General features: G+C 38.9%; 1 protein-coding gene across 1 annotated transcript in view; it reads right to left on the bottom strand.

The window, feature by feature from the left end:
• Positions 1 to 22247, bottom strand: part of KCNH8 (potassium voltage-gated channel subfamily H member 8) — a 386460-nt gene that overhangs the window by 249203 nt on the left and 115010 nt on the right. Inside the window, exon 2 of the mRNA XM_046003267.1 lies at positions 11647 to 11880. Coding sequence (XP_045859223.1) covers positions 11647 to 11880 — 234 coding nt within the window. The remainder of the gene's footprint in view (positions 1 to 11646; positions 11881 to 22247) is intronic.

Genomic DNA, 22247 nt, shown 5'->3' with positions numbered 1-22247 from the left:
TCGGTCAGAGAAAGACAAATACCATATAATTTCACTTGTATGTGGAATTCAAGAAACAAAACAAAGGAAAAAAGGGAGAGAGAGAGAGAAACCAAGAAAGAGATTCTTAACCATAGAGAACAAACTAATGGTTACCAGAGGGGAGGTGGATGGGGAGACGGATGAAATAGGTAATGGGAATTAAGGCGTGTACTTATACTAAGTACTGGGTGATAAATGGAATTGTTGAATCATTATATTATACACCTGAGACAAATACTGGAATTAAAATTTAAAAAAAGAAAAAGAAAATGGTCTTGAAAGATAAGATTTCTGTAGAGAGGATATGATAAGATTAACATATATAGGTTAGGGCTCATCAGGTAATCATGATGGTCTTCCATGATGGAGGATATAACTTTCTAACATTAAAAAACTTAGCCAAAAAGCTAGAATATGACGTGATATCCTAGTCTGTCTCTTCTTAAGTTGTGGAATTGTGAAAAAGAGGATGGAAGGCTAGAGATAATGTCTCCACTCTGAGGTTTCATAACTTTGATGCAGTTAGAAGCTGTGTTGGATAGTTTTTTTAAAAAACATTGAAGACATTAGGGAACTATTTCCTTCTATATTTGGGACGCTTGAGAGAAACTGCTTGTCTGGCTGTCTCTTTACCAACAAGGAAGTGGCTTCCTACTTTTGAGGAAATATGAGAGCTTAAAAGATGCTCCAGTTTATTTTCTCAGACATTACCTTTGCTTCTATGTGTGAAGGATGGGTATGCTCAACTTTTAAGAGCTAAGGGGAGGTGAAGTGATTTAGAGAGTACCACCAGCACAAAACTCAAGTGTAAATCCTATAAGGGGAGCATCAGACAGATGGGCATATGCATGAATCAGTGGTCAGTGAGAGGTCAGGGGAACCCTTCTACACTATGCCTTAAGTTCACACATGCCTCTCATGCAAATGACAATTTAGGAAGAAAAAAAAGTAAGAAGGAAACTCTCAGAGATTGGGCTTATATCCTCAAAGCAATTGTCCATTCTCTAACCTGTACAATCTCTAAAGAGATTGTTTAAACTACTACATGAAAGAGCAGTGGTGGTGAAAACTTGGTTTTTAAAACATCCCCAATCCTTTCACAAAATTAAAGTAGCTAAGGTAGCAAAATTAGAAATCCATGAAAAACATCACAAGCAAAACTGAATAACAATATGCCCCCTGGAACTTCTGAATACAGGGTGATGGGAGTACCCTTAGTATTTAAATTTTTGCTCCATTTTGAGTTGACTTTTGTATATGGTATAAGATTACGGTCCAATTTCATTCTTTTGCACGTGGATATCAATTTTTTCCAACACCATTTCTAAAAGAGACGATCTTCCCTCCTTGTGTATTTTTGGCTCCCTTGTGAAGGATTGGGTTGATTAAGAAGCTAGGTCCTTCACATGAAAAAGTGCTCCACATCACTCAGCATTAGAGAAATACAAATCAAAACCACAATGAGATACCACCTCAACCAGTCAGAATAGCTAAAATTAACAAGTCAGGAAATGACAGATGCTGGCGAGGATGTGGAGAAAGGGGAACCCTCCTACACTGTTGGTGGGAATGCAAGCTGGTGCAACCACTCTGGAAAACAAAATGGAGGTTCCTCAAAAAGTTGAAAATAGAACTACCCTATGACCCAGCAATTGCACTACTGGGTATTTACCCTAAATATACAAACGTAGTGATCCTAAGGGGAACATGCACCCGAATGTTTATAGCAGCAATGTCCACAATAACCAAACCATGGAAAGAACCTAGATGTCCATCAACCGATGAATGGATAAAGAAGAGGTGGTAGATATACGCAATGGAATACTATGCAGCCATCAAAAGAAATGAAATCTTGCCATTTGTGACAACATGGATGGAACTAGAGGGTATTATGCTTAGCGAAATAAGTCAATCAGAAAAAGACAACTATCATATGATCTCTCTGATAGGAGGAAGTGGAGATGCAACGTGGGGGTTTTGGGGGGCAGGAAAAGAATAAATGAAACAAATGGGATCGGGAGGGAGATAAACCATAAGTGACTCTTAATCTCACAAAACAAACTGAGGGTTGCTGGGGGTGGGGGGACCGGGAGAGGAGGGTTGGGTTATGGACATTGGGGAGGGTATGTGCTATGGTGAGTGCTGTGAAGTGTGTAAACCTGGCGATTCACAGACCTGTACCCTTAGGGATAAAAATGCATTATATGTTTATAAAAAAATTATATTAAAAAAAAAGAAGCTACAACAACAGTTGTATAGGAAAAGGAGAATTCTCACTGACCTAGGAGCTTGGGGTCTCATAAATCATCAGAAGATATCTATTTCCAAAAGAAGAAATGCTGATCCTGGAGGACTCCACTGGCAGATCCGAAAACAATTAAAACTAGAGAAGAGGGGCACCTGGCTGGCTCAGTGGGTGCAACATGTGACTATTGATCTTGGGGGGTTGTGAGTTCGAGCCCCATCTTGGATGTAGAGATTGCTTAAAACTAAAACCTTAAAAAAAAAAAAATAGAAACTTTACAGTCTCCAGTTTAAGATGAGAGCTAGTAGGCTACATAAGGATAGGATGGTGCTGGGACTGCCTGAACCTTCAACATTCTGAGAAAATCTTTCTTGGAAATTGGTGGAACCAGAACTCTACTTGGTCAGAGCATGATCAGTGCAAAGAAATGAAATGTTACAAATACTAGTGTGGGAGAGGCCATGCTAGGAGAGGAAACCTGTCTCAGAAAATAGCAAAAATGTAGCCATACTAAGAAGCAATTAATAAAAAAATACTTTTCATGATGGCAGAAGGGATTTAGAGCCATCGATTTAGGAAAGTTTTCCTAGCATACCTCTATTTCCAAAATTCTTCTAAAAACTAAAGAAAACACATCTTATTCAAGCATGACAACAGAAAAGGATGAAAGAGAAGCTAAAGACAAAAATTATCTGAATAACATATCTACATAAAGTAAAAACACACTTAAAATGTTCCACGGGGCACACAAAACCAAATGATTTCTAAGCAAAGCAAAAGTAACTAAGAAAAACTTACAAACTCTGAAACAACACCAACGTTAATTTATAAAGGCTCAGAAATAAGTGAATAGGTGTTACAAAATAAACTGAATTCTCTCAAAATTCATATATTGAAGTTCCAATCCCCATTATCTCACGATGAGATTGTATTTACGAACAGGATCTTGAAAGAATTAACTAAGTAAAATGCAGTCATATAGATGTATCTTAATCAATATGACTCATTTCCTTATAAGAGTAAATTAGGACAAAGACACAGAGAGGTAAGACAATATGAAGACACAGAGAGGAAAAGGAAGCCCTCCACAAGCCAGGGCCTCAAAAGAAAGCAACTCCACCAACATCTTGATTTTGGACTTTCAGCCTCCAGGATAATGAGAAAATACATTTCTATTGTTTAAGCTATGCAGTCTGTGGTGCTCTATTTTGGCAGCCCTAGCAACTAATATACTAGGCAAGACTGATATAAATATTATGAGCAAACTGAGCTCAGGAGGTTACATAAAAGATATAGAATTAAAGACTTTATAAAGAAGAAATACAATGTGAATGAATACCATAAAAATAAGGAAAGGAAATAAACTACACATGGTGGAAAACAGGGGAGAAAAAAAGACAAAGTGATAGTTACAGAGAACAGGCAAAGAAGACCCAATATATATAAAATTGGATGTTCTTAAAGAGGAAAACCAACGCAATAGGAAGAATAATGATGATAATCACAATTCAAGAAAAATTTCCTGCAATAAAATAGAGTTAAGCAGATACTGAAGAACATACTGAAGAACGTAAGAATATTCTGTATTAAATATCCATAAACTGCGTGTGAAAGCTAAATCTAACCCGTTTTCTATTTTTGTGAATAAAGATGTATTGGGAGACAGCCCACCTACTCATTTACATACTTTCTAGGGTTGCTTCATACTGCAATGACAGAGAGGAGTACTTGAGACTTAGACTGTATGGTCTGCAATACATATAGTATTTACTATCCGGCCCTTTACAAAAAGGTGTGCTGACCCATGGCCTATGCCAAAATATACTCCACTAAAAATATTGGGCTAAAATTTTTAAAAAACCAATAAAAATAAAACAAAATAAAATAACTTAAATCCATTGAACATCCTTGACAAAACACCAAGATACTTAAATAGCAACACTTTTAAAGTGAAATAATGCTCTATGCCAGTACACAAGGGAATAATATCACTGAGTTAGTTAAATGAAGAAAATATGGACCAAAAGTTTAATTTACAGCCAAATTGATCTACAAACCTAAAGGCCAAAGGCACACTGTTATTAAAATGCAAGAACTCAGGGAAAACAGTTCTCAGGAGCTCTTTCTGAGATGCCTCAGAGAACAAGCTTCAGGAAACCAAGAAAAGATTGGAGAAGCTTTGGGTTAACAATATATGGTGGGGGCACCTGGGTGGCTCAGTGGTTTGGGCCTCTGCCTTCGGCTCGGGTCATGATCTCAGGGTTCTGGGATCGAGCCCCGTATCGGGCTCTCTGCTCAGTGGGGAGCCTGTTTCTCCCTCTCTCTCTGCCTGCCTCTCTGCCTACTTGTGACCTCTCTCTCTGTCAAATAAATAAATAAAATATTTTTTAAAAAAAAAATATGGTGATCATTAAGCATATTTAACCATACCAATAAGATTAAATGATGGAAGATAAGAATGACAAAATACACAAAATTGTTTTTTCCTCTGACAATGTAAATATAACTATGAAAGCAGTCAGGGAGGAACAAAGGAAGAATTCAAGGGAAGCAGAACAAGCACTCTGTCTTATGGATAGTAACTGGTAAAAAAGAACAGGGAAAGAAGGGAGGAGTGGCTCCTAGGTAGTTACAACATTGTTTACTGTAGGAAATGAAGACAAAATCTTTAAAAAGTGGGACTACAAGTACTATAAAGGTAAATGACTCATGTAAAGGATAACTTTTAGAAAATTACACAAACTTTCTAAATAACAAAAGTATTTAGGGGCCCCTGGGTGGCTCAGTTGGTTAAGCATCTGTCTTTGGCTCAGGTCATGGTCTCAGGGTCTCGGAATAACGAACCTCATCGGGCTCCTTGTTCAGCGGGGAGCCTGCTTCTCTCTCACCTCTCTCTCACTACCTCTGTCTCTCACTTTCAAATACATAAATAAAAAAAATTTTTAAATTAAGGTATTTAAAAGGGAGAGGGGCAAAAAAGAAAACAGACCACATTCCAGAAGGAACACATATGTCCATCAATAGGGGAATGACTGAATAGACGACGATAGACCCATATGATATCATACTATGCAACTGCAAAGAAAAATGAATGACCTCCAGCATATACTGTTCTGCAGGACATACACAGTCCTGTAGGATATTCAGAGTTCTACTAAAATGCAGAGCAGTGTATAAAGTATGCTGTGCATAAGAAAAGGAGAGAACCACAGATATTAGTATTGCTCAAATTATAAAAGAAACAATGAAAGAATGAACACAAAATTAATAAAATAGTTACCCTCAGTTAGGGTAGCCATACATCTGTTGGCCCAGAACAGCTCTGGTTAATGGCTTTTGATATCAACAGAAGTGGAGGAGACTGCTTTTTGAAAAGGCATCTTACTGGTACTCATTTCTGATATATAGGTAGACCCTTGACTATCTAGAGAAAAGACAAGGAATGAGAAATGTTAACTCCTAAAAATGAAAGGTAAAATATTATTATCTCCATTTTAGACACATATTATGTTTTTTTAATGTCTGAACCAAATCTAGGTATTTCACTCAAAATAAATGGAATTCCTAATAAAATCATACACAGTCTGACAAGACAATACTGAACAGTATCTATAAGTCAGTGATTACTTTTTTATGGTAATTATGCCATCACCTTATTTTCTTAAAAACAGATGATCTTATTGAAGTATAATTGACATATAATGTTATATATTAGTTTCAGATATATACTGATTTGACAATCCTACACATATTGCTATATTCACCGTAAGTGTACATTTATTATGCTTATCTGTGAAACTATTTATCTTCCTAATTATTACTTAATTTTTAAAAACCTTATTCTTTCTCTATACTGGCCTTCTCATCTATAATATGACAATATGAGTATCTCTTTTTTAATATTGTTCTAGCATAGGGGCGCCTGGGTGGCTCAGTGGTTTAGGTCTCTGCCTTTGGCTCAGGTCATGATCTCAGGGTCCTGGGATCGAGCCCCGCACCGGGCTCTCTGCTCAGTGGGGAGCCTGTTTCTCCCTCTCTCTCTGCCTGCCTCTCTGCCTACTTGTGACTTCTCTCTCTGTCAAATAAATAAATAAAATATTAAAAAATATATATTGTTCTAGCATAGGCAGAAGACATGAATAGATACTTTTCCAAAGAAGACATCCTGACGGCTATCATCAGGAAAATGCAAATCAAAACCATGATGAAATACCACTTCACACCAGTCAGAATGGCTAAAATCAACAACACAGGAAACAAAAGGTGTTGGCAAGGATGCAGAGAAAGGGGAGCCCTCTTGCACTGTTGGTGGGAATGCGGTGCAGCCATTCTGGAAAACAGTATGGAGATTCCTCAAAAATAAAAATAGAACTACCCTATGGTCCAGTAAATGCAGCACTAGGTATTTACCCAAAGGATATAAAAATACAGATTGAAGGGGTACGTGTACCCCGAAATTTATAGCAGCATTATAAATAATAGCCAAACTATGGAGAAAGTCCTAAATTCCATCAACTAATGAGTGGATGAAGAAAAGGTGGTATATATATATATATATATATATATATACATACATACACATACATACACACACACACACATATATATATACATACATACTACTCAGCCATCATAAATTGAAATCTTGCCATTCACAATGATGTGGATAGAGCTAGAGTGTATTGGGCTCAGTGAAGTAAGTCAGTCAGAGAAAGACAAATATGAATCTCTCATATGTAGAATTTACGAAACAAACAAACAAACATGGGAACGGGGGGGGAAAGGAGAGAGGGAAACAAACCATAAGAGACTCTTAAAAATAGAAAATAAACTGAGGGCTGATAGAGGGAGGTGGGTGCGGGATAGGCTAGATGAGTGATGGGTATTAAAGAAAGCACATGTCGGGTCACCTGGATAGCTCAGTCGATTAAGCATCTGTCTCTTAATTTCAGCTCAGATCATGATCTCCTGTCATGGGATCAAGCCACACTGCAGGCTCCATGCTCTGCAAAGAGTCTGCTTGTCCCTCTCCCTCTGCTCCTCCTCCTGCTTGCTTTTTCTCTCTCAAGTACATTAATTAAATCATTAAAGAGAAAAAAATAAAGAAGGCACTTGATGTGATGAGTGCTGGATGTTGTATGTAAATGATGAATCACTGAATTCTACTCCAGAAACCAATATTGCAGGGGCGCCTGTGTGGCTCAGATGATTAAGAGTCTGCCTTCAGCTCAGATCATGAGCTCCAGGTCCTGAGATCCAGCCCCATTTCAGGCTCCTGGCTGAGAGGGGAGTCTGCTTCTCCTTCTGCCTCTCCTCCCTGCTCCTGTTCTCTCTTTCTCTCTCTCTCTCTCTCAAATAAATAAATAAATAAATAAAACCAATACTGCATTGTTTGTTTCAATTAAAATTAAAATTTGAATTAAAAAAATTGTTCCAGGATTAAATGGACTCATATAAATAAAAGTTAAATATGTGAGAAAGTGCTCAGTACACAGTAAATATTGCTTAAGTGTTAGTCATTATTATTCTTACAGTTGTCATCATTATTGACTTTTTAAAAGATTATATTCTCCTTAATAACTATATTTTAGAAGGGCTGTGTGTGTGTCTACATATAGATCTATATATGTCTGTTTTCTCTTAATTATCTAGAAGAAACCACAATAACCCAGAAAGAAGGAAGCATAATATTGGAGCAGAGGTAAGAAAAGGGATCAGATGTGACCTATTCTTCCAAATCCCTTTACGGTTTTATTTTAATTTGGGCTGAATTACTGCATTTGGGGATGAATTCTTCTGGAGAATGCTATGTCCCACCCTTTTCCCTAGTCAAAAGAGGAAAAGAGATCCTCCAGAGTGGACAAATCTAGTGGGTAGACAATAAAGTCTTCCTGAAGAGGATAGGGGTGTTCAGCCTGTGAAGTATGAAGGAAGGGGCTGTCTTTAAGGGGGGGTAGAGAGGGAAAGGAGGGAGACTTATAGACTGAAAACATGACTAGGAGCTGGGGTTCTGCCAATGAGAATTTCCTCCTTTGATTTTCTTCTGAATTTAGTGAATAGCCATATTTGCCATCCTGATAGCAGTGTGTCAAGTCCCAATAGACGCTCTAAACGTTTAGAGTGTTCTGCTGCACCTCCCCAGCCTTGGGTCTGGATATCGGAATTATAGGCCTGGGCAGGAAGAGAAAGAGCAGCCTTTTCCCATGAGGTCAGGAGAACAAGACAAGCACTGAGGTGCTGGTGGGCAAAGAAGCTCAATGGCAAATGGTTAAAATGTATCTAAGAAGAATAGAAACAAGCGCCTCTTTTCTCAAGTAAATTGAAAGAAAATGCCTTGATAGAAGGAGGACCCTTGAGGGCATATGTTTATTATTAAAAATAATCAGAAATCCAGACATCCTCTGAAGTATCCGTAGGTCCCTCTGATGATCAATTTCAATTTCAATCAGCAAGCACTTACTGTGAAACTAACGTTTGTTGGACACTGCTCTGAACTCAAGCTCTACTCACTGGACACGTGGACACAAGGAAGGCATAGGTGTGCCATCAAAGTTTCACTGTTGTATGTGGAGAAAGCTGTAAAAATAGCTAAAATACAGCATGATTATCATAGAAGAGGCAGCAATTTTCAATCACTTGTAACTGGATCAATTTATTGGCTCAAAAGTTCAGGCAAACATCCATATTGATTGGTTTAGAGGGGAATGGTGCCTTTAATGATTTCCACCCAAAGAGGTCTAAGAGGCTGCAAACATCTTATAAAACCCTGGCTCAGGAAATTCTTTTGGGGGTTGACTCCCACAATGTGCTCCGTGTTTTCTAGTTTTCTGGCCTCTAAAGTCTCCATCCTTTGGGCTTCCCATCTAGATTCCCCTCCTTGGCCTAAACCTTTCTCAGTGTGGCCACCTTTAGATATTTGTGGGAGGCTTAAAAAGGAAGACAGTCAGATGGATTTGGAGTCACCTGTACAAGCTGCCTATTTGAGAAGGACAGGTCTGCGGTCAGCAGATAATTTAGACAAAGGATATCCCTTTTCACTTTGTTCCACTGAGGATGGTTTTATCACTCCCAACCAGTCTGCACTCTCTGCGGCATCTCCCATTTTCTTCTATTTCAGGCTCTCTTCAGTGACTGTGATATAATTACACAAAGCTGAAGTCCTTTTATTTTATCATATCTGCCACAAAGGCAAATATTGACACTGGGAAGGACACAATGGTCTGAACTATGTTTCTAATGTGAAAGCCTTGGATATTCTGTCCCTCCCAGAATGCTACTCTCCATTAGTTCACGACTACCGTGTATCCAAAATTTACATGGTCAAAGACTGTCCTCCAAAGACAAGTTATAAAAGATGATGCAGTTCCCATGTTCAGGCCCCTATTCCTCTTCCTGACAGTGACCCCAAAACTAAGTACTGAGAGCAAAACACAGAGGCCTGAGGTGCTGTAATCATCTGCAACACACAGGAAAGCCTCCCAAAACAAATAATTACCAACCCACAATGTCAATATTGCCAAAGCTGAGAAAACCTGAGTTAGAACGCAGCTTGGATGTCATGACAAAAAGACCCCAAAATGAAATTATTCCAACAAGATGAGAACGTTCTTGCTTTTGTCTGGGGTTGGGAGGATGGATCTGTAACAAGACCCAGGCTCCTTCCATATTATTGCTCTGCACTCCTTTATGGTGTCACCCTTGACAAATGGTTGAAGCTGCCTTTGCGGCTTCACCTGAACATTCTGACCCATATGTACTGCTTTGGTGGGGCTGCCCTAATGGAACACCACAGACGGGGTGTAGCCACAAAAATTTATTTTCTCACAATTCTGGAGGTTGACAATGGAGGTCCGGGTGCTGATAGGGTTGTTTTTTTTTCTTGAGGCCTCTCTCCTTGGCCTGTGGACGGCTGCCTTCTCACTGTGTCTTGACATAACCTTTCCTCTGTGTGCCCCATATCATTGGTATCTCTTCTTTTTATAAGGACACTAGTCATATTGGATGGGGGCCCCACCTTTATGATCTCATTTAACCCTAATTGCCTCTTTAAAGACCCTCTCTCTGAATATAGTCACGATGGGGTTAGAGCTTCTCATGTGAATTTTGAGGACACACAATTCAGTCCATAACATAATAGGAAAGGAAGAGAAATTATAGGGTAAACAACGGTATTTTTTAGGGATTTTTCCTAAGAGTTATGTAAGTCATTCTCTTGTATATCATTGGCAAATGTGACAAAACTTTGTGACATGTGCCGCCCAACTGCAAAATAGGTCGGGAAGTCTGTTCTCTAGCTTGGTAGCCGTGAGCACAGATAAATCTCAGACAGCAATGTTATTTTAGAAAAACTATTAGAGAAAGAGATAGAATTTTAGAGACTGAAAAGGACAGTCTGTTCTAATTTTGATTTAGTGGTTCCCCAATATAATGTCTCTTGGATTCATCCCAATTACCAGGGCCCATAAGATAATGAAACCAGTTTCTGCATAGAATCCCAGCACTGCAGATTCCAAACCCATGCCTACATCTTCTTTTATTTAGAAAACGGTCACAAAACTGCAGCCACAAGAAAACACTTCGTATTTCCTCAGTGGCAGTTTTGAGTCCAGGCAAATTTACTCCCACCCTGAGTTACACCGTGTGTCTCTTATTTTGTATTTAAAAAAGTAGTGAGAAAGGCTCTGTGGCCAGGGAACTGGAAGAGAAAATGCCTATGCTGTTGCCCTTTAAATTAATTTCCTTCTCTGCCTATGCACCCTTGAGCCTCTGCCTTAATGACTGAGGTTGAGATGTGGTTCTTAAAGGCATACAATTTGGAGAATATCCTGGATAAGATCATCTATTAATAATACATTAACAACTATCATATCTAATATGCACTTTAAGAATGACCTAGTAAGGGGTGCCTGGGTGGCTCAGTGGGTTAAAGCCTCTGCCTTCAGCTCAGGTCATGATCCCAGGATCCTGGGATCGAGCCCCGCATCGGGCTTTCTGCTCAGCAGGGAGCCTGCTTCCCTTCCTCTCTCTCTGCCTGCCTCTCTGCCTACTTGTGATCTCTCTCCGTCAAATAAATAAAATCTTAAAAAAAAAAAAAGAATGACCTAGTAAAATTGTAACATACCTTATTTTAACATACATTCACTCAGTTAATATATTAACACTGAACAGTTAGAATTCTAATGCCAAACTTTCAAACAGTTTATGCAGCTAATGGCTGAAACCAGGCTATTGCCTGAGTCACTTGTGGAACTTCAGTAACAGCCTGTATATTTATGTGAAATGCCATGAACCCTAATGGGAGTGATGGATTCATTACTGAGTCGAAAGAAGGTGACCCTTCACAACTGCCCGAGGAGCACTCGTCTAAGAAAGCCACTCACCATTCTTCTTGTAGAACATAATTTCTCCTTTGAATTCCGTTTTCTCTTCCAGTGACTTTTCTATTTGAAGCATCAGCTGCTCATTGGTTTCAACTCCGAATAAGAATTTGCAGCTGCAACTCTTCTGCATGACTTCGGTCCGGGCGAATCCAGCGAGCTCACAGAAGCCATCAGAACAGTAGACTATGGGGAACCCCTTAGCCACCTGGGCATTCGCAAGGATGAAGTTGCTATCTGTAAAATGACAAGGAGACACTCAGCCACCACATGAGCACAAGGAACTCTTTCTTTTCCATCAGTTTCAGCAACAAATTATGAGCTTGTGTATTTAGCTAACAGTGCATGTCCTGATGTGTTAGGGTGGGAAGACACGCCAAAACACGGAGCAGCGGAAGTGTGTGGTAAGCTCGGACTTTGGCTTGCATTTTGAAACACACTACAGAAGGAATACAGTATTCATTGGTCTGTTTTGAGGCACTTATTTCCAGCTGGCAGTCCAGGTAGGACACTTTTGGGCATGGCTTCAGGTTCAAACTCTGAATCTGCCACTTGATGGATAGATAAACTTGAACAAGTTATTCACACACTAACCTCCTGTTTCCTTAGGTTTGATTTTGCTAAAGGCAGACCCTGAACAGAGATTCAAGTGTAAGACATTTACTGGGCAGATAACTTCAGGAAGTAAGCAAGTGGGGAATTGAGAAAGGGAAGGAAAGAAAGGTAATAAAGGGTAGGAGAAAAGGGTTTTACTGTTATGGCAGCTGAGGTCATATAGGGATTCTAGAAGTAACAGAGGACCACAGTTTGGAATCTTCCCACTAAGGGGAGAGAAAGGTATGTTGCTGGGATTAATGAGAAATGTACATAAGGTGCTTAGCGAAGTCCCTGCTACAAATAAGTATTCAACAAAAATTGTTGAGTGTTAGTCACACCTATATGGTTATTATTTTTCCTTTTTAAGATTTTATTTGTTTGTTTATTTATTTATTTAAGAGAGAGAGAGCGAGACAGAGATAGTGAGAGAGAACAAGAGCAAGAAGAAGGAGGAGATACAGGGAGCCTGATGAGTAGGAAGCCAGACACAGGACTGGACCCCAGGACCCTGGGATGATGACCTGAGCCAGAGGCAGATACTTAACTGACTGAGCCAGCCAGACGTTATGGTTATTATGTTAACAAGCAAGGATCAGAGGTTATTATGTTAACAAGTAAGAATCAGAGGACAATCAAAAATAGCAGAATATTAGGTGCTTGGAGAGAACTCCTGGGGACAGTGTGAGAGGCAATATTCAGGGAAGGTTCCTGCCGGGTGAATTTCTTTTGATACTAATTCTGAGATTTGAGTATGATATTTATAAGCAAAAAGATGCATAATGGAGACGGGCTGTCAGAGAAGGCATTTATAAAAACCTGTTCGTAGGTGACTTTAGGTTCAGAATGAATTAGGGACTATTATTAAATAATTCATTCATTCTCTCATAAAACAAATGTTGGACACTATCAGATAATATTAGAGGCTGGGATTTTTAAAATAACACAATTAAAAATGGAAAGAACCACAGTATAAGTTGTTAAATGAAAAAAATCAAGATTCAATATAATATGTTATTAGATGAACTATTTGTCTGGAAATACATAAACACATATGAACATGTATATGTGTATCCAAATATGAAATACTCGTGTGTACCTTAAAATAAGTGGAATAACTTGGCAACTGTAGCTATCTTTAGAGAGAGTGACTTTAGGCAAAGTGGTAGGCACACCTCGTTTTACCATACACCTACTATACCCTTTGAATGTTATACTAAGCGCTTTATATATTGCCTATTCAAAGAAACAGTATTTAAAAAAAAAAAAAAGTTTGCAGTAGACAGCCTGTCTTACATGCCATGAGAAAGGAGGAATTCTAGCTACTTTCCAATGGCCAGTAGGTCAAGCACTGCAATCTTTTCCGTGGGCTTCCTCATCCATTTTTAAAACATCTGTTTCACATTTCCACAGTGGTCTATCAGCTGACTGAACCAAACCCACCCCATCCAGCTTTGCTCCAACCAGCCCCTGAGCCCAGAAAGGCCAGTTCTAGTGCTCCCATCTACATCCTGCCTGAGCTGGGCTGGCTGGTCTACCCTCCCAGTCACCCTTCTCCCTGTGGAGAAAAGCCAGAGCAAAAGCCCTACATTGGGAAGCTGATGGCCTGTTATTTTGAAGCCATGGGAGTGAATCAAATTATCCGAGACTAATATTTAATTCTGCCACACTTTGCAGAAGCATTTATTGACTGTGGACTACATGTTGGACTTTGTTCCAGGTGTAGAGACAAAAAGTTTTTGGATGCAGTCTCTGCCCTTGAAGATCAGTAATGCACCTGCATGAGTTCCCAGCGAGGTCCAGATGTAGGCATCCTCCTACTGGGTTGTGGTCTTCACCCAGTATCTTCGCACAACCATGGATCCCTCTTTAACCATAATTTCCCTTCCTTTTCCCATTCTAAAAGTTTGGTGGAGAGATTGTTTAGAAAATGCAAATACATCGCACAGGCAAAGTACTCAAACATCCGGAAGGAGTTTTAATGCATTTTCAGAAACCATTTTTCAGTCGACTGCTGACACGCTTATTGACATCCTGCTATACGCCAGGTGACTTGATTCTACCATATGGCAGGTCCTAGGGCGAGGTGAGAGTGGGTGTTAACAGATGAAGAAGGGGGGCGCCTGGGTGGCTCAGTGGGTTAAGCCTCTGCCTTCAGCTCTGGTCATGATCTCAGGGTCCTGGGATCGAGTCCCGCGTCGGGCTCTCTGCTCAGCGGGGAGTCTGCTTCCCCCTCTCTCTGCCTGCCTCTCTGCCTACTTGTGATCTCTCTCTGTCAAATAAACTGAGCCACCCAGGTGCCCCATAAATAAAATCTTAAAAAAAAAAAAAGATGAAGAAGGTATAGTCTCTAGCTTTATATTACTACAATCTAATTAAAGAAATGCATGAATATCAATAACACTAAAACACAGCTTATGCCAAGGAGCAAATCCATGATACACACATAGTATGTACTACCAGAGTTGAGAGATTCAGGGTTCTAAAGTTTGAAAATGGTGAGCTTGGAGTAAGAAATAGGTGAAGCTGATTTAGCAAAAGTCCTGGAAGGTCAGAAGCAGATGCCTGGATGGAATAGGCCTGGGGCTTTGCGCTAGGCATGGAGCCTGCTTGGGATTTTCTCTTTCCCTCTCCTGCTAACCCCTACCTTCAAAAAAAAAAAAAAAAAAAAGTATAATATGGAGATACTTCAATCAACCTGAGCTCAATAACTTTTACTTTTTTTATCAACATAATTTGTGCTTTTCTCCATTATGTTATTTTGCCTTTTCTATTCTTACAAATTAAGAACTATAACTTACCTAAAAAATTATACAATATTTAACATCCATCAATAAACATCCGCCATAGATCATACATCCAGTATGCTGATTTTATTTCCCTCCTTCCCCAAAGAAGAAACACAAAACTTGAATTTTTGTGATAACCATTCCCATTCATATAGCTTTTACCACTTATATATGTATCCTCACACAACATATGCCTATTTTTTCCCTGATTTTATGACATATATTTTAGTATTTCCCTCTATATATTTCTTAGTGAGTTGGTTCTTTTATTAATTTCTTTAGCATCCTTATAATTGTTTACATAAGAAGAGACCAGCTCTTCCCGAGCTACAATAAGCTTTTGAAAAAAGCTAAAGGAGTCACCAGATTGCCTGAACTGTGTGTTTTAATTAAGGATTATAGTGTGTTTAGGGTATTTAATTCTTCCTGCAAATATACTGCAAAAACAAAGCAAAAAAAAAAAAAAGTCATGTATTTGGCCTTTCTGTTTATACTTAGCACTTGTCCTCGAGATGTAATTGCATTTCAATTCCAAAGAGAATTTAGTGGCAGTCAGTGCCTCATAAAGCGTAGTGTGCGAGCTACATGAATAGTCCTTCTGTGCGGGAAAGAGTAGCTCCCCTTACCCAGCTATCTACTTGGAAACATATGCTTTTCTGAATACCAGTCCTGGAATCTCCAAAGCAACATGACATTTACTTTAGAATTATGTAAAACAAAGCCATTGCCATAATGATTATGAACCCTTCATGGGTATATCACTATCCATACATATGCTAAGAGTATTTAACCTTTTAAGGAATCAATTACACATATGTGATATGCATCTGAATGCCACACAGCTTTTCCCTGCTTGTTTCTAGGTCATCTTTTTGTGCAAATTCAGTTTTGAAGTGCCAGTAAACAGTAGGATCTAAATGTGTTTACACGTTAGGCAGTTGATTCTTTTCTCTATGCTTCCTTAGCAAAAAGCTTGTGTAGATCATCAGAGGCAGTCTCAGGGTTAGGAGAGACCCTGGTCCTTTGGTCAGACTTCCCAAAATATTGCACCATTTGCCACTCAAATGGAGATGTACTATTCTTGTCAACTTCCCAGGCTCTGTGGGAATGGTGGAAGAATGGAAAGGTAAAGAAGAAAAAAGGAAAAGAAGGCAAAGTCAAACCACTACTCTTTTCATCTTTATACGTGTATCTATTTTCCGGAGAACGCTGAGGACTGGAGAACTTTAGTTTCCAGCCCAAGGTATGAAGCTAGGGATTAAAATCCATTCTCTGTTTACTCTATCCTGCATTCTTTCTGTAAGGAAGTGATTTGTTCTCTACTTCCAGCAGGAATGGGTTAATTCTAGAAAAGTCATTCTAGAAAATAGGTTAAAGCTAATCCTAGAAAAATGGATTCTAAAAAAATTTTGCCTCTTCTGCTCTGTGATCAGCCCAAACCAATAGTTTTTTTTTCTCTCTCTCTACAAAGATCATTTATTAAAAGATCATTGACATGGGGTGCCTGGGTGGCTCAGTGGGTTAAAGCCTCTGCCTTCCGCTTGGGTCCTGATCTCAGGGTCCTGGGATCTAGCCCCACATTGGGCTTTCTGCTCAGCGGGGAGCCTGCTTCCTCCTCTCTCTCTCTCTGCCTGCCTCTCTGTCTACTTGTTATCTCTGTCTGTCGAATGAATAAATAAAATCCTTAAAAAAAAAAAAGATCATTGACATGTATGACATGTATCAACTCACCAATAAATAAATAAATAAAATGTCAAGTTCAGCTTTAAAGAAAAGCTCATTGATGACATCTCCCAACCCAGCCTGTGTCTATCAGCAACCTCTATGTCACCTCCTTTCCTTCAGAAAGTCAGTATTTCAAAAACATGACAGGAACTTTCTTGGTTCCAAAATATTTTGCACAGGCTCACTCCAGCGGCAAAGAACTGTAGCTGCGATTCAGCAGATCAGGTTTCTGATCTCCTCATGCCTTTCAGTGTAGATCAGAGTCCTTCTAAAACTCTTTCATTAAAATATCCCTCCACTGGCTGAAGCCATCAATTTGTATTCCGAGGGACCTGGGGGCATTGATCTAAGTTCTATTTTGTTTTTGAACATATTTCACAAAATCTATCAAAATTGTGTCTTCTACTGTGTTGTATATTCATGTTTGAATGTTTTTGATTTGTTTTAATACGGTCCTGCCAAATGTTTAACTCATTGAAACTTCAGGAAGGTGTACTGTTTGTTTTCTGTGACTCTGTGCATACCATTTAGCACACCTCAACAGAACGTATGGTTGAGACTCACGACTCAAGGTAGACTAATGTGGAAAACAAAGACAAAAGAAAGAATTAAATTTCCCTACTGCCTACAGCCCACTGACAAGTCCTTGAAACAGGTAGAGTGACCTTCCTCTGAAGCGAGAGAGCGAGGTTCTTTTCTCACAGCAAAGAATGAATTTCGCAGACAAAGCGGAGTGAATAAAGTGATAGCGTTTTATTAAAGGAAGATACAGAAAAAGCTCTTGAGAGAGAGGGGGTCCCGACAGGGTTGCCAACATGGGCCACCACTGACAGTCTTTTATTTAGAACTGACCAGAGAGCTTATCATTCTTGTGATGTCTTGGCTTGAGTAAGAACTGGTGATAACATCTTTAATGGCTTAGTTCTTTTTCGGGTCTGGTTACTCTTTGTTCATCATAGGTGACTGTCATAAAAAAGACACCCCTTCACATGCGTCTAGGGCAGGATGGTCTGGTTTGTTCCCTTATCTCTGGTTTCCTTACACCTCAGCATTTTGGGGGATTTCTGTAAACCTAATCCTGGAGCCCCTACCTATCTCTCCCTATCTAGACTCACCTGTCCCATACTCACCTCTGGGAGCTCAGCTGCCTCAATGCCAATGCTTTACTAAGGGCAAACGGCAATCTTTTTGCCTTTTTTATTTGCCTGTATTATCCCGATCTCTGGAATCCTGTATGTCTTCTATAACATGTAGAATTTCCTTTGGAAATTTTCTTTATCCTTACCCCTTCCAACAAGATATGTTACCCACAAGATATGTTAGCAATCATTCTCCAAGCTTATGGTCCACTGATATACATCTGAAGGGTCTTGTGACTGAGTTTTTCCTGAGCAGTAATAAAACAATATTTTCCTAACAATAGCTAGCCCCCTCAGGGTCCTGAAAACCTTGTTCCCAAAATACTTTGGAGGTTTGTGCTGTCCCTAACCCTGTTCCAACTTGAAAGTATCTAAACCAGTCACCCATCACAACCGCAGTGCCCCTCTTTCTGCCATGTGTCCTGCCCCAGAGCTTTAATAAAACCATCTTTTTGCACTGAAGACATCTCAAGAATTCTTTCTTGACCATTTGTTCTAAACCCCAACATTTCTACATCATAGATTAGTGCATGATCAAAAGGATTAGGCAGATCCAAATTAATCTGTCCCAGAGGCCTCAAATACTTCAAGACAACCATCTCAGTATCCAGTCTAAAAATTCTTCATTATGGCAGACTTTTGGAATGGTTCAAACCAAAGTCGGTGATACTTGGCGTCAAGAAGGAACCTGTATTCCTTGGCTCTTTCTGCCCATGACGCAGAAATAGAGACTCTGATGGTCCAAATTTATTTCTGAAATGTGCTTCTGGTATTGGTTCTCTTTTAAAACCAAATCTTGTGTCGTGCTAGTGAGGACTCTATGAACATATTCTGCAGACAAAGCAGATGGGCAAATTTGAATCCTCACATTCTTACAGAGAACAAGAAGCAAATGTGAACTTTTAACCTTCATTTAGGAGTTGCTCCCATGTTCTCTGAATAACATTTACATACAGGTCCAAGAAAGACAACATCAGTACCCCTCATGAGATTGATTACGGTCATCTCGACAGAATACTTTATTCAGGCAGATAGAATATGAATGTCTCTGACTTTAAAATATTTAAGCCATCTTTGCACTTTATATTGATTTCAGGCAGCTTAATTGTATCATTTCCAAGTATGATGACATCTTTATTAGATTGGTGGTACCGGTTGCAAGCTGAAATCCTCAGTGTGCCTGGTACCCAAATTTGGAGGTTGCTTAGATTGGGGACTTTTCTAACCTTATTTAAAAAAAAAAAAAAAAAAGCAGATGAAAAATTTGCAGAGGAATTCTCATGGTCCTTGCCATCTATGCATCATGTAGTAACATGCTTCAGATGGTCATATTCGTACCTTTCATCATTTATTTATGGTTTGATGTTTTTAAAAAAACTGTATGAATTATCATGCCAGAGAGACAAAAACAAGAGGAACACTGTCACAAAGCAAAGCTCAAAGCTGGAAGTCTAGTGCTGAAGCTGTAGTAGAAAGCAGTAAGCTGTATCTGTCCACGAGAATATCTTGCTCTTCTCAGTCCAGTAAAGAAGCAAACACACAGACAAATATAAACAAACGTGCTTTGCCATCTTGCCACTGAGAGTGCAGTCCTAGGCCAACAACATCGACCTCAGCTGGGAACTTCTGGGAAACGTGGACTCTCAAGCCTCACCCCAGATCCCCTAAATCACAGTCTGTACCTTATCAAGATTCATATGCACATCCCTAGTGGAGAAGCTCTTTTAGAATATCACTGGAGAGGTATCCAAGAGCCTAGTGACAGTAAAGCACTGAGAGAGGGCACCTAGGTGGCTCAGGATAAAAACAGAAAACAAAACAAAACTTCTTTCTCATTGTACATACCCTTTTTAAATTGTGAATTTTGTACCATACGCACGTAACACCTGTTCAAAATATCTTCTTAAAGTTTATTTCACCATTCATCTAAATGGCTGATAAAAACAACTCAGTTAAAAAGAGGTAGTAAACTGGAAGTTAAAAAAAAGTCTAGATAAATAAATTTTGAAATTTCCATTAAGATAAATACATGTTAGGCAAATTTAGTACACTTTTTTTTTAATGATTTTATTTATTTATTTGACAGAGAGAGAGAGAGAGATCACAAGTAGGCAGAGAGGCAGGCAGAGAGAAAGAGAGAGAAGCAGGCTCCCCGCTAAGCAGAGAGCCCAATGCAGGGGTCAACCCCAGGACCCTGAGACCATGACCTGAACCAAAGGCAGAGGCATAATCCATTGAGCCACCCAGGTACCCCAAATTTAGTACACTTTTTATCATATGTTGGTAAATAGTAAAATCACTAAATTTTACAAATTCTACTTTTTCAATGGTGGGAGCTTCAGTATTGAGCTATACTAATTCTCAGGTGTGTGGTCTCTTAAGAGTTCAGGAAATGAGTTTAATTTTGAAAAACAATGATTCTGACTCATTACAGGGTGACAGGATTTATCAAAAATAAAATGAATGAGGGAGAAACTTCGGCAAACCTCAAAGACAATAGAAAAATGTATGTCATGTTTTATCCACAATTGAGTCCCTACAAGCACATTTGAAATAATGTTAAAATGTGTCCTACTATTCTCTAGGTCTTTGTCTTACAGAGTTCACCTTTTAGACAAAATGATCTTTCCACATCATTGGTTTACTTTTTAAAAAATTAGTATTACAATCTATACTCTGCCATTGGGATGTACACGCCAAGGAATGGGGGTTTGGTTTATGTGTTCATTAATGTAGTCTCAACTTCTAGAACAGTGCCTGGCATATAGTAGATGCTCAGCAATTATTAACAACATGAGTAAAATAAACATGTAGCCTATAAGCTCTTAAGAAAGCATACCAAAAGGGGCGCCTGGGTGGCTCAGTGGGTTAAACCCTCCGCCTTCAACTCAGGTCATGATCCCAGAGTCCTGGGATCGAGCCCTGCTTCCTCCTCTCTCTGTCTGCCTCTCTGCCTACTTGTGATCTCTGTCTGTCAAATAAAAAAATAAAATCTTTAAAAAAAAAAAAAACCTGTAAATAAATAAATAAATAATATAAAATATAAAAATAAATAAAAAATAAAAGAAAGCATACCAAAAAGAAGGCAATGTCATTTAGCTCAATCTCTTGTTTTATCAAGTAGCAGGGATCATTTATTACCACCCTCTTTGTTTTAAAGAAAAACTAGTTTGGTCCCTAACAGCTCGTCATGTGCTCCCATTTTTCATCCTGACGTGCTACTTTTAGTAAAGTCTTTGGTAAGCAGAAATAGAAAATTTCATCTTCTATTAGAAAATCAATTAACCAAAAACAGTCGGTTAAATGATGTTAAACAAAGCCCTTTCCCCTAAATATAAAATGAAGACATTATAAGTCACTTCTACTTAGTAAAGAAAACTACCATATGAACAACATGAATTAAGCATTTTAGAATCGCTACGGACTCTTTAGAGTCATTAAAGAAGCTACTTTCTGATTTTCTAACCCAGGATGCTGCATTTGGGCCACTACCCTAGTGAAGAAGGGAAGCTAACCAGTTCAAAAATAGGGCATAGTGAGAAGAAAGGGGTCTGTTGCAAACATCTCTGCATTTTCGTATCTATTACACCTTAATTTGCATATCCATCATCTCTTCATTTGCATATTTCTAACTCCTGTCCCATCCTACCTCCCTCCCCCAAATCAATTATGAACCTTGGGTGAGCCTCTTGGGAAGAACAAGTTTTTTTCCCTGCTTTTGCTAAGAGCACAGGAAGAGAAAGCTCAGTGTTCATTCGTTCCCCCTTTTGAATGTACACACTGTATGATTCAACACTGCCAACTCCCCCCAGAAGAAGGGTAAGGCAGTTGGATGAAAACCGACTGGGGGAAAAAAAAATCAAAAAAAAAAAAAGAAAGAAAAAGAAAAGAAAAAAAAAACTGACTGGGGAGGTTTTCTTCCTTGGTAGTTCTGGGGCCCGAATTTTCTGGCCCAATTCTCATTTAGTATAATTTTATTCTCTTAAATAAATGTAAATTACCAAATATGTAGCTAATCGTGGTTTAAATTTTACACATTTGTCAAAGTTTTCTTAGCAGTTTATTTAAAGACAAAGTAAGACCTCATGACAATATTTTTGTTCTGACAAACTTATTTATTTTGGCATCTTACTTATCCTATTGAAAGGCAGAGCAGACTACATGGAACCCAGCAAATGAAACCAGCCATATTCTATGAATGCCCAGATTCCCAAAATATTTAATTTAACTTGTCCCCTGGTTATCTCCTAGCGCAACCTAGTTTGCTCGCAATTATGCTGAATTCAAAGAATATTTCCTTTTCATTTCAAACAGACTGGAACAGGATCTTAACTTCAAACACACATAAATGTCTTTA

The sequence above is a fragment of the Meles meles genome, chromosome 4 (assembly GCF_922984935.1).
Source record: "Meles meles chromosome 4, mMelMel3.1 paternal haplotype, whole genome shotgun sequence".
NCBI classification, from domain to species: Eukaryota; Metazoa; Chordata; class Mammalia; order Carnivora; family Mustelidae; genus Meles; species Meles meles.
This window is presented reverse-complemented; position numbering and strand designations above follow the sequence as displayed.